The sequence below is a fragment of the Amblyomma maculatum genome, chromosome 10 (genome assembly GCF_055883805.1).
Source record: "Amblyomma maculatum isolate TAMU_Amacu chromosome 10, ASM5588380v1, whole genome shotgun sequence".
NCBI lineage: Eukaryota > Metazoa > Arthropoda > Arachnida > Ixodida > Ixodidae > Amblyomma > Amblyomma maculatum.
The window spans coordinates 3,558,710-3,571,770 of record NC_139353.1 but is presented as its reverse complement, the minus strand read 5'-3'; the positions used below and the strand labels follow the sequence as shown (position 1 = coordinate 3,571,770).

Here is a 13,061-nt window from a genome sequence, read left to right as displayed (position 1 = left end):
CTGCTCTATACACGATTTTACAAAGGGGTGAACACTGAGCTGGGCTGCTCTCGTAGCACAGGAGAGAGTTGACAGCCCAGTCAAACCAATTTCTCCGAGGGTTGAGAAATGGTCTATACCGAGTTGGAACATTTCAGAGCGACAACTGGGGTTTCTGATTTCAGATTGGAGGGTGAAAGAAACCGAGTCCAAGTTGTATATGCCACCTGTCATGCAGGCCCGTTTGGGCAGCTGCGGTAAGCGAGGCTTTTTTATATCTACGTCAGCTGGTCCTTCACATAACGCGCTGTGTCAGCACCAATCAGCAATTGCGCACTGGCAACCGTGCCCCCTGTATCGGATCGCACTAGCGGAAGCAGATCATAGTAGCAGATCGCTCTATAGGGACCGGGCGCCTGTCGTATGGCACCACTGTCGCCTCGGCGGAACAGCGCCGCTCACGGGAAAACTCACGCCAGCAGAATGCCGAGGCAGCAGAGCGGAGCAGCCGGTTCCATTCGGTGAGGCGTACCGAGCATGTATTCACACATCGTTCTGCATGTGGCTTTCAAAGCATAAGTAATCGCACAGAGTTTTTTTCGACCAAGATATTTTTGAAAAGTAGAAAAGTCATCCTCGGGAGGGAGTGAATACAGTTGTGCCCTGTTAATATGGACGACCCGAATTATGGACAGTTTTTCTGGGGACGAAACTTTTTCAGTGTACTTATGCCTCGTCAATATGGAAACTCGCTGCCTGCAATGGACAGGGGAAAAATTCACACGGCCCACTAGGGCCCATGCATTTTTGTCTCGGTAATATGAACAGTGCTTGAAAAAAAGCAGACAAGTCCGAACGCAAGTTAAAGAAGGGCATGCCGCCCGCGAACCTACGCGACAGCCGAAACGGCCGAATGCCTGAACGAGTCCTGTGGGGTTGGAAAGAATCTAAGTGGGCGTGCCGCCGTTTTAGAGGGGGGGAGTGCAAGAGCGAAGAGGAGCGTACACAGCAAACCGAGGGTCAGCGTAAGAAAGGCCCCGAAAGAGGGGAACCAGGACATTTCTGGGTGCAGCGGCAGTGCCACCGCAGTTGGGAAAAACAGCGACATGTGGTTGCAATAAATTCTGCTGAACGTGAACAGAGAGGCCGGTAAAAGCGTAAGAAAGAAATGACAGGAAGAAAGACAAATGCCTACAGTGGCGGCGGGAACTGAAGTTTTCGTTCCCAAAGCACAGTATATGTTCCATGAAGCCATTAACGCTTTTCGGTGAGAGTTAAGACACACTCACAAAGCAGGGCGACAAAAGAAAGGCAATGTACGAGCACGCAACCGAGATCAGGCGTCCCGTCCTGGATGCGCTTCCCTCTCATGCTCCTGGTTTTCGTCCCTGTTGTGCTGCAGAACTGCCACATTTTGCACCTCAGGCCCGCATGTCGGCTTCGCTTTAAGTCAACGATGCAGCCTTGACAAGGCCTGAGCTCTTCGTAGTCGGCTAGCCGTCGTTCTAAACTGTACTTCAGCTTGCAGTGTTTGTTTTACAGAAACGGCGCCAAGAAGATGGGATGTTTGATAGCCATCTGCAAGCAGCTTGCCAGCTTGACTCCCTCTCTTCCTTACGGAAACAGTACAAGGCAAAAAAGAGAGTTTCAGAAGAATGGAAAGGCAGAAAGGTTAACTAGGCAAGAAAGTGCAAAGCATCAGGAGCCTGTAACCCTCAACTTGAGTCTGAATTTTGGCACGGCGGGAGTTAAACGCAAAAGAATAGAGCTGAACATAGGCGCGAAGAAAGTGGCAAAAGCCATCTCAGTCAGTCAAAGCCGTGAGGAACTAATATCGACAGCTCGGCTGTTTCCTCGCCTCAGAAGAATCTCAAGCAGTTACTTCGCGGCTAATTTACTCGGTGACGACGCCATTTTGGAAATGGCAATGAGTAGACAATCGGACGCTGATTCATCCACTAGTGAGGAGTTCGTGCTCGAAACTTCGACCAACACAAAGCCCACCATCACGTGTGTCATGGTACGCGAGCCACTTCAGACTGCACTACAATTTTTCGAAGACAACAGTGATATGAATAATGCACTCAAAATTGCCGGTGTTCTGTCAAATTTAGAGTCCAGTACACACCGTTATGTACAAAAGCAGTCGCTAATTACAATTCTTTTTTCTCAATAAAATCCTTTTTGTTTTTATTCATGACTCATTATTATGGATGACTCGCTTTATGGACAGTTTTGGTTGGAAACCAAAGTGTCCATAATAACGAGGCACGACTGTATTTTCGGAACTATCCGGCACGTGGTATTTCTCTCTATCCGTGCGAGATTTGGCTATGCGCTAGGAATGCTTTTGAAGATGACTTCTGTGACACGACCTGCGCCTGCACTGCGCAGCAATCTTTTTTTTTTATTTTTTGGAACCCACCAGAAGACCAAATACCGCCGGTCAGTGAAGCGATGACGCTGTAGTAGTGTTAGTTAGCAGTGGTCTTAAGCTAGTCACGAAAAATTGAAAAAGATAGCAATAAGTTCAAATGATTCAGAAGACAGCGATATTCGACTATTGTCCAGCTTCAGCTTTGCAATGAGAGCTGGAAAAAAAGAAAAATGAACAAACAAGGCAGAAGTAGGAAATAGGCAGGAAAAGCGAAACAACAAACTTTCGTGACTCCCTGCACAGTTATGCTCTATAGCTCATTGAACCCGACCTTGAGACTACCAAACCATCATAGGAACGAAGTGAAGCATCAGCTTTACATACCTGCCAACCTGAAGATTTTAAAATTCGTAAAACCTCCGCGCCGGGGGGGGGGGGGGGGGGGGTCTGTTTTTTTCTTTACTTTCCAAGAATTTATCTTTAGCGACACCCTTGCTCACTCACCCACAAGCAAAATCCGTGTCCCGTAGAGTAATGAGCGAAAACTCCATTGTGTCACAATTTATTTTTGCAATGCTTTTGCAGTTGCTGACTTCACCTGATTCAAAAACTTCTCTGTGTAGGCTTGCTCAAAGCAGGTGCCACTCTGGTGTCTATCACATTCAGCGTTACTGTCGGGAATGGAGAGTATGCCCAGCATAACCATTGAGATTCTGCGGAATCTGGGCGATCCGTCGACATCTCGAATGCTTCCCAATTGCGACCAATGCATGTCGCACCTTGGCTCATTCAGTATGTTGGCAAACTCCACTTCAAGTGCATCAATTGTTTCTTCTCTTGTTTCCCCACTCTGCTGGGGCAGAATAGCAGAAAACGCCATAATGAAATGAAGTACACTGCTGAATGGAGCAGTTTCTAGAGCCTGCACTTGGGCAACTTCAGCCATCTTCAGGCTGACATCTTCCAGCGGGAACTTGTGGTGAATATAATTACATGCTGCAGTGAAGTAGAGACGTACAGCCGAGAACTGCTCTTTCTCATTTGAGGTCAGCGTCTCAACTACAGAAGAGGTTGTCATGCCAATGACGATGTCTTTATCATCTTTTTGATTCTCTACAGCTCCATAGGCAATTTCAGGCAATGAATGGCATCCCTTGAGAACACCTGGCCGCACAAATCGAGTCAAGAGATCCTCGAGAAGGCGGTTCAAGAGGCCCCTGACACATGAATCTGAGAAGCCTGTGACTGAAGTAAGCAGTTTGTCTTCTCAAAAAGAGGTATAACATTTTGGAGAAAAAGACAGCAAGGCCCCGCTTAGCTCCGATGACAAAAAAAGAAATAGGCGCTCTTCCTGGGTCACGTGGCTAGCTTCTGCAGATGCCTCGCATTGAAGTTTCAGTTTCTTTGCTTGTGGTGCAGAATGAACTCCTTTTCTTTTTAGTGAAGGTCCATCACAGTCGGTGCTTTTTTTTTACAACACCTGCAGCAGCCTTGGGAAGGTGTGCAGCAGTATTTGAGGCCGGCGCAGGGTTCTTGGCAATTTGTGGAGAAGTCTTGGGAATCTGGTAAGACTCCAAAAACAAGCTCTGCTTATTGCACTGTTTTGTTTCATTCAAGAAAAAGCTGAGTAGTGGTTTCCACTGGTCCAGCAGCCTCTTCAAACACTTCCCCAAAGACAGCCAACGTGTCGGCGAATGCTTCAGCATCTTCTCGACTTCGACGTCGTGCAATCTTTGAAAGTCTTTCAGTCGATCTTTCCACTTTGAGCTTTTCTCTAAATGTCAACCAAGGCCTCATCAACCTTTACAGGAAGACATGCAGCTCCTCTTTGGGCGGCCAAGTTGATGAGGTGGCATGGGCAACCAACCCCGATCAAAGCTGGTTGGGCCTCCAATACAGTCGAAACGCTGTTTTTTTTGCCAATCATGACATGGGCATTGTCCGAAGACAATGCCAACAGGTTCTCGAGAGGCAAACTTCGGGACTTCATTTCGTCCAGAATCAGATTTCCAATTTTCTGACCCGTCGCTTCCCCTTGGATTGTACCGAGGCAAAGGAGGCGGCTTTCAACTCTACTGGTCTCTTTAACGAAGTATGTTGCAACAATAGGGTAAAGCTGCGTATCCCTATTGTTACTTCCGTCCACAGCAATCGAAAATGCCTGCTTTTTTAGGGCATCCAGCAAAGGAGTCTCTGCGTTAGCGGCCATTTCACAAACAATTGCCGTCGTCTTCGTCCGTCCACAGGCGTAGCGTTTGGCTTCCTCGCACTTGGGGAACATTTTCTGGAAATGTGGTCCAGCATGATCACTGACACTGAGCAGTATGTTGTGTTCAACTAAAAACGCCGTGAAATGGCATTCTGCACGAATCACACCGAGGTCGCTGTCACTGCAAACAAAACTTGTCAGGCTCGGTTGGCTGTCCGCGGCTCGCACGTATCCTTGGTGCTTTTTCGAAGCATTGTGGCTTTTTATGTCGGGTTTCTCTCCACATGTTGCACAGGTTGTAAAAAGAAAAGTTAATTTTACTACTCTGAGCGACAATATTTTTTGGATACCTACTGTGATAGATGCGGTTTGATAAATATTTTGTTTTTCTTCATCTAGGCTTTCTCCAAGCGCAGGAAGTTCAACGCGATTGATGGCACCTGTCTAAAGCATTTGAAGGCACTAATCCAGTATTGCCAGAACCGTAAACTATAATCAAATAAAAACAGCGTGGTGTGTTGTCGGACAGGCTGCCAAAAATTAAGAGGGCATTTTATTGCTAAATTACTTGCCAGGATAGATTGTTCGCTAAGGTGTTCTATTTTCTCTGTGTTCCATGAATTTGCACGTACCACATAAACTGCAACTTCTTCGAGTAGCGTTAAATCCGTTTTGCGTGTTAGTCATATTTGCTATTTCTGCGAGGTAAGAGGCCTTGTGTTAGTAGGTTCTAATCTGGAAATCTCGCATTCATTAAAAGGCCAATGAGAAACACTGTGCTTAGACGGGCCAGAAAATGGGCGCAGCTGAGAAAAAACATAAGCTGGTCTCAAGCATGTGTACAAGGCCAATGCCAAATAAACAATTGAGAAATACTTGAGAAGAAATGTGCGTGTGGCCTATAAACATTCCAAACAGCGATCTCGTGCCTTGGAAATAAAAAAGAAAAAAAGTTTATGCTCGTTTTCATTAAATACTATTTTTTTTTGTTCACATTTTATACGGAGCTGATAGCAGTTTTTATGATCGTGTGGTATTGAATGCCCTCTGCAATGAGTGCTTTTACTGGGTACAGACAAAGCTGAACAAATTCGAAGAGTCTCAATGCAGACTCTGTTATCGGCACGCTGGCATTGGTTGACAAAAGAAAGGAAAGAGGATAAAAAGTTTTTCAGAACAGCAGTCTTTCGTGTCTCATATCTGCTCTTTCTGTAAAGAGATAAAAATAAATATGCTATAACTATGCCAACAGAAATAAGTGCGCAAACATTATTTCTTCCACCACAGAGGAGGGTAATGCGGCTTGAACTACAATGGTGCCGCCCTTTTCTTGTTCACAGGCGGAAAAATGCTGGCGTTGTAACTTATGGCGATTTCCACTGGTCGATCGGAGCTGGGCGTCCGAGCCGACCTAAAGCGCTACAGAGCGAATCAGCCTTGGTCGACCAGGGGAACGTGTAGAGCGCGCGGCGGAAGTAAAGCTGAGCCGGTTTCGAAAGTTGTAGCCGCATCCCAGCGCCAAAACGTTTGCGCTTGATAAATAGGCAGGAGTGCGGCCTCAACAACTTGCTTTCTCATTTTTTTAACGCTGCAGACGTTTTTCGATAGACGCACTTCGACATATTCGCGCAAAATACGGTGACATCCACCGTCCTCTGCCGATGTCGCTGAAACGGTCAAAAACAGCCAAAAGAATCCAGCAGCATCCGGAAGTGACCGCGTCAGCGACTAGGACTTCCCGCGAGATCCGACATCGGTCGGCGGATCGAGCTGGAGCGTCCCGAGCTGCCCCAAACGACCAGCGGAATATGCGCAACCTATCTTGGTCGACCAGTGGAAATCGAAATCGTCATCCCGGAGCAAGAAAACGTGCTCCGTAGCGACCAGTGGAAATCGCCATTAGGCTGTTGGATAATTCTGATTTCCAACTGCCGATAAAATGGCGGCTACAGATGCTAGAGTGCAGCTTGCTCTGAGTCTCCCGTGCCGTCACTCCAAGGAAACAGAAGGCACAAAGCTTTTAGTTCCAACAAGATTTTATATAATTCCGCACTTTCCAAGACCACACAGCACTATATCAGTAGATACAAGCCTCTGTTTTTGAACGAACCGTGTCCAGGCCACCTGCCGCTCATGCTTGTGTGGAAACCAGTAAAAATGAATAGACTTAGAAGCGCCAGACGAGTTTGCATAGCTGCCAGTGCAGCCAACAACGTGGCATGCTTGCCTAGATTTCGTTTACTGGACATATTCATGCACAATGTCACCTAAATATTAGGAATAGCGAAGCAATCCCTCACAAACCAACGACAGACTGTGCATTCCAATGTGCTGGCTGGTGCCGGCGCATTCCAGCAACGAGCGGAGCACCGAGAGGTGGCGCCACCTGTCCAGCTATCCGGTCCCTATACTATAAGACTAAAACTTCCTATTATCGACATATACACGAAACATCAGAGGCGGCGAAGTTTGCGATTCGTAAAGCTTATTTTTTTGCAGAAAAGTGACTTTTTTTTTTTCATGTTAACTGATTTTTCGAACTGCTCAATTGTTTGGTCCATTTCTTGGATCCCGCTGAGCTGAAAAAATGTTTGGCGACTGTATCCAAAAGGGGAGCCACAGATGAGAGCCTGCGTCAAATTGCAAGCTCTTTTCTGCTACTTTCAAAAGAATTACAGTACAAGATGTTAGGTTAAAATTTGAATAGGCCTGCACAATTTGGTACCCTCCAGCAGTGTGAGATAAAGCCAAATTAGAAAGGGTTCTGAATTTAGCTGCTTAGTTTCTATCAGGGTTTTATAGGCATATATCTGTGCTAACCCCCGTATTCACGAACCAACCTTTACCTTCCCTTTCGAGGTTCTCACCTTTGCGCCTCCTTATCGCGTTTCAGAAACCAGCCTTCCCTTTAAACTACACCTTTAGCCGGCCTTTCGGCCTCGGAAAGGGAGCGTTCGCTAAGGTAGCGTCTGACCTACCTTCAGCAGCTCCTTTATACCACGGTACCACTTCGGTGATCGGTGGAACGAAGGTGCATTTACAAATATCATAATTTATAACGTGGTTTCAGGAGTACCGGAGTGCCGTCCAACGAGGCGTCAACAGCGCTGTCAAACACCCCACGATGGCAGCACCTCCTTGACCGCCGTAAACACCGCCGCGGGGTAGCCCCTCCTCCCGCAAACCGTGCGCGAATGACACGGCGGATCGCTAGCGCCGATGTCCGAAATAAAGCGTGATAAATTTGTTGGCGTCTGGAATACTCAGCCGAATATCAAGAATGAAGCACTCGTGAGGGTCGTTGACCAGCAGCAAATTGCTGGTATGAGCGATAGCCGCGATACAAGCAAGTTTCTGCTCAAGCCAGCTGCCGCTGGTGCATTGCGGTTCATTAGATCTGCTTGTACTAGCTCTGCGATTAATGCGTCGCCAGACATAATCCTATCATTCTTTTACTATGGCAGAACAGGTTAAAAATAAGGCAGTTTCATAAGTAGACTATTTACGATAGCGTTGATCAGTTCCAAAGCGCCGACCGCCACGGCTTCGAAGCGAAACAATATTTAGGCCTAGCGACGACTAGGGACGGTCACGCACGGCGCCGTCGTGCGCCGCGCTCTCGGTAAGTGTAACGTGCATCCCGTGCTGAAAGCGTTGCAAACTTGTGTACTTTCACGATAGAGCTAAGGCCACACATTCTTTGGTGTTCCGTTCAGCAACAAGTCGTTCAAATGATACTGCAGGCAGGACGGGGCTTCAGTACGCAGTCGCTGCGCTGTCGGCCGTAACCGAAGACGTCGGGCGGTAGAGTAGACAACGCCTGTTTTATGCATCGATCCTTAAACGTGATGTTGGAAAATGAATAACATTGTGAAGCGGACCCGCTCGCATGCCTCGCGCACTCGGGCGCCGACGATCGAGTAGCCTCCGTCAACAGACGCCTCGCAGTTAACGACGCAAACCGAGGTCGCGAAGCTCGGTTTGCGATAACCGCGGAACCACGGTTTGGTCCGCCGTAGCATGGTTTCGCGTAACCGCGGTTAACCCTGCCCGTCCGCTCCTGTGACTGCTGATCGCCCTGTGCTTCTATGGTGCAGGGACATTTCAAGTTGCGACAGGTGATCCCGTGCTGTATGCCGTACCATCTGCGTTCTGGTGATCTCGCTGCGTGGTTTGCCGTCTGCATGCCCCTGTCGACTTATTCTCAAGGGAATATGCAGACAATAAAATAAAAACGATACTCGCGGAGCTTTATCTTAAATTCTTCTTTAAAAAAGAAAGGTTGGCGTGCGCGCAATGATAACCACGATCACCACTTGTACTACGTTTTCCGGCTAGCAGACGACGCGCACACTGTCTTTTAGTACTGTTGACAAGGTCTACTAGAACGCCACGCTCATTCTCCGCAAATGAGCATCTTTTTTGTTTTTGGTTCACATTCTGAGACAGCACAGAAAAAAAAAAAAAAAAAAAAAACGAACGCTCACACAATGCAGTACGAAGCACATGACAGCTCTTGTATATATTTAACTGCAATTTCTAGGACAAAAACAAGCTACGCGAACATATGCTGCTGATTGAAACATTATTATTTGTTTAGCCTCGCTACCATATTGCTTACAACCGCGCTAAGCCGCCCCTTCCGGAAGGCTGCCCTAAGGTGGGTCTTTGAAACGCGGCTTGGCTTTTGCGTGACCATCCCCTTTCCTTTACCTTTATGAAGGTCGCCTTTGCAGTTGCAGGAAGGTAAAGGTTAGGCCGGTTTGTGAATACGGAGGTAAGTCTAAAAGAAAGACTGCGATAGGAGCACTCGGATATCCGTCGCTCTGTTGCTATTGAAAGGGAGAAATATATACTGGCACCTCATTCTATCTCTCATCGTGCAGGTCATAGCTTCAAAGTATGCGAGATTGACTAAAAAACTGATGTATTTAGGTGTCTGTTTCCCAAAACAATATGCAATTGGAACAAATTGTCTTCAGACACTGCTTGTATTATGTCCAATGATGTTTTCTGCGTTATAACCATTCCAGTTTTGTGGTGCTGTGAGATTTTTGATCTGTTTTGTTTTGTCTTTGCTTTCTGATGCAATGTTGACTTGCTTCCATGGCTGGCACCGCTTATACTGTTTTCTTTTATGTATACCCTCCCCACTGTAATGCTGTTTAGCGCTGTGGGTAAATAAATAAACTAATAATGCTATTCCTCCCACTTCCCACCAATTTTTTATTCTATTTTTTTTTCCTTAACCTTCCAAGCTCACATGAGTAGCAAGGATGACTTATCCCCTCTTTCCGTGCAATCATATAGGGAGCTTGCATGAAGCGATGCATGCTGGGTAATCCGCCATGATGTCGCTGGCAGCAGACGGCGAGCAGTGCAGCCAGGCTTAATTGAGCAAGTGCCCTGTCGTTTTCGACGGTCCACTGAGCAAATATGCGGCTTTTCGTGCGCTGCCCTTACGTGTCCAATTGTCGGCAGATTCCTGAGGAACGTAAGCGTCGATCGACGTTGTGCCCGAAAAATCGGGCGCGCTGTGAAATGCGAAGCAGTGCGACGCGCACCTATAGCTGTTCAAGCTATGCGAGAACAACTGACAGCACTATGCGTCTTGACCTGGCCGCCCGTCGACATCGCTGACATTCATGATTTCTAGTTCTGGCAAATAGACTTGCCCGGATTGGCGCCGATCTCGCGTGTGTCGGCCAGTGAGAGCCATTCGCGTCAGCCTCACTAGAGGAATCCCTTGCCTTCTCGCTCTCGTGCAGATGTATTTTCTGAATCGTGAAGAACCCGCGGTCGGTCTGTCCGATCCTGCCAGCATTGTCTGCGCGCCTATGCGACCATGTAGATAAGGCTGTGTGGCAGTGCCAAGCTGCTTCGTCTGCTGTCAACAACATCATGGCGGATTACCCAACATACATCGCTTCATGCAAGCTTCCTATAGTACATGCTCTGCAGAGTTATTGATATGCGCTTATACCCTTGTCACACGGTCATTTTCAAGGGCGATTGAGCCTTCAAGATTTTCAATCGTGACTGAACTCAAAGGAGTTGTGCCGCTGCTACATGGCAAAACTCGAAGGCTGCTGAAAAAGTTCTGGTGTTTGGCGCCAAACCATTGTGGCACCACTATCGTTGCTTTCGGGTTTGCTTGAAGAATTAAAACATTTCTATAAATGCAAAATAAAATATAACTGTTACCTTTCTTCAGTAACTGCAGGTTTTTAGTTGTCATTAAAGAACAACTTTTCTTTTAGACGCGTCGACGTTCATACGACTGTGCTTTTCGTTGTGTTTGCTTTTCTCGGCGGTGCAGGTTACAGTGGTAGAGAGTACAAACATAATGTGCCTTAAAAAGAGCGATGCTATATTTAAATTGTTACGCACAATAATATTTACCCCATAAATTAAAGATAAAATAACAACGCTTGTTCACGGTTTGGTATCGTAAACGCGCAGTGTACGAGAGTGCGCGTGGTGCTCCTTGGGTCAAAGCTAGCAACTTCGCGCGACGTTCAGAGGCCTTTGAGATTCCGATAGAGTTCTGAGCTGTTCCATTGACTTAATAGACTATCCACTCAATACCCATATAAAACGCCAGTGCTGCAGCGTTCGAAGACCATCGAGTTGATAGACAATAGGATCGAGGGCCTTTGAAATGCCCATGTGACAGCAGTATTGGACCTAGAGGCTACTTGATTTCTTCAGTGAGGTACTTCCTACTGTTACTCTGCCAGCAAATTTCTACCAATCAGGGCAGCTGTCATCAAAGACCTACTTGGGGGTTGTAGGGCACTTGACCAGGGGGACCCCACTCTCGGGGTTCGTCTTCCTCGCACGCCGACACAACTGACGACGCACTCCCCGAGCCTCGACTGCCCGTCACCGTTACCCCATTGCCCTGATGGTTGTTGGCGGCAGATGGTGGCCCTGCCAGCTTGCGAAGCAGGTTGGTGTCCTGGGAGAGGAGAAAACATTTCAGGGCACAAATGCGGACTTGCTGGAAGCAATGCTCAAAGAAATATACTACCAATGGTTACCTGCAGAAGCATTCTAGTGCTCTGCCTTCTATTACTTCTTCAGAGATCGCATGGAAAACACAGATAATCCATGAAACTACCTTGGGTGTCTACTAAGGCATAGGGGTACTCGCTAGTGATATCGTGCAGCGCTTTGCAGTGCAGACACAAGAGGATGCAAATGAGATGAGCAGGCCTTCTATGGCACCCATAGAAGAGAATACAAACCATTACTAACCACTGTAATATTTACCAGAAATTAGGCACCACATACCATAATGAGCCAGGTGAGCAAAACCTACAGTGAGCTTGCAATGAATTTAGCTCGGGTAGCTCACTATTCCAGCCCCCGCAATAAATTTTGGCGGGCCGTTTGTGCAATCAATGCACAAAACAAATTATCATATCTAACAGCAGCCATAACAAAGCTTGAATATATTGCATAAGTTGGCTAAACACCGATGATGACAAAGAGAGGCGAAGCCCAACGATCTGAACACCCAGTTATTTAGTGCTTCCTAATAAAGAAAGAGTCCATGCGGCAGAAAGAAACCATAAACGTGATGTTACAATGTTTGCACCATTACATGTGCACACACCCACACGGCACAAATGATGCAAGCTCCTTGGACGTGCCAGCTGCTTCTCAGAAGACACAGCGGGGAGGGAGGGAGGGGGCTCCAGCACTTAAGAACTGTTTCTGGCAGTACTTGTGTGGCCTATGTGTTTTTGTCAAGAGCTGCAATGATGCAAAATGAGTGCTTGGAGAAGAGGCGTGTGTACTACACTTGATCGCACGCACACCACTAACCATTCGCTTGCCTAATATCTTCTAGCCCATCCACCCACCAACAAACATTTTCGTCCACATCTACATACATTTAATCTTTTTTTTTTTCAGTAATCCTTTTAACTCTTTTGCTACCGTGAGAAAATGGGCATTTTTCATAGGTCTCGGATGATATATTTTTGAAAATACAAATAATACTGCAGCATACGTAGCAGGATACAACTTTGCACATAATAAAATGCTCTTTCCAAAAACATAAGCTACAGAGAAAAAAATTCATTAGGGAACATACAAAAAAATCGAAAAATTGCCATTTTAGTGGTAAGCTGATAAAAATAAGATAGAAAAGGCACGATATCTACTAATGCATTATCAACAAAGAAAATTTAGAATATACATTTTGAGGATCAATAACCCAGGAACACTGTAAAAAATGAACTATCTGTACAGTACCGTTCTTCAGCTACAAAAAAGAGAAAAAAAAGCTACAGGTGGAAACAGTCTCATTTCTCATGCCATGCGATGAAACAGTTCCTGTTTCGTGACAAGAGACGAGAGACACTAAGACTGCTGCAAACTGGCTGTAAAGGCAGAGTATACATGTTGGACATGCGGCGAACCTTCAGAAATGTGTTTTCATGCCATAAAACCCCCAAGACTCAGAGTCTAACGTCACTAGTGAAT

General features: G+C 46.6%; 1 protein-coding gene across 1 annotated transcript in view; it reads right to left on the bottom strand.

Moving 5' to 3' along the window:
- The window catches only part of LOC146175421 (uncharacterized), an 88,717-nt gene that overhangs the window by 36,121 nt on the left and 39,535 nt on the right, over nt 1-13,061 (bottom strand). The window contains exon 4 of the mRNA XM_084581758.1: nt 11,347-11,526. Coding sequence (XP_084437884.1) covers nt 11,347-11,526 — 180 coding nt within the window. The remainder of the gene's footprint in view (nt 1-11,346; nt 11,527-13,061) is intronic.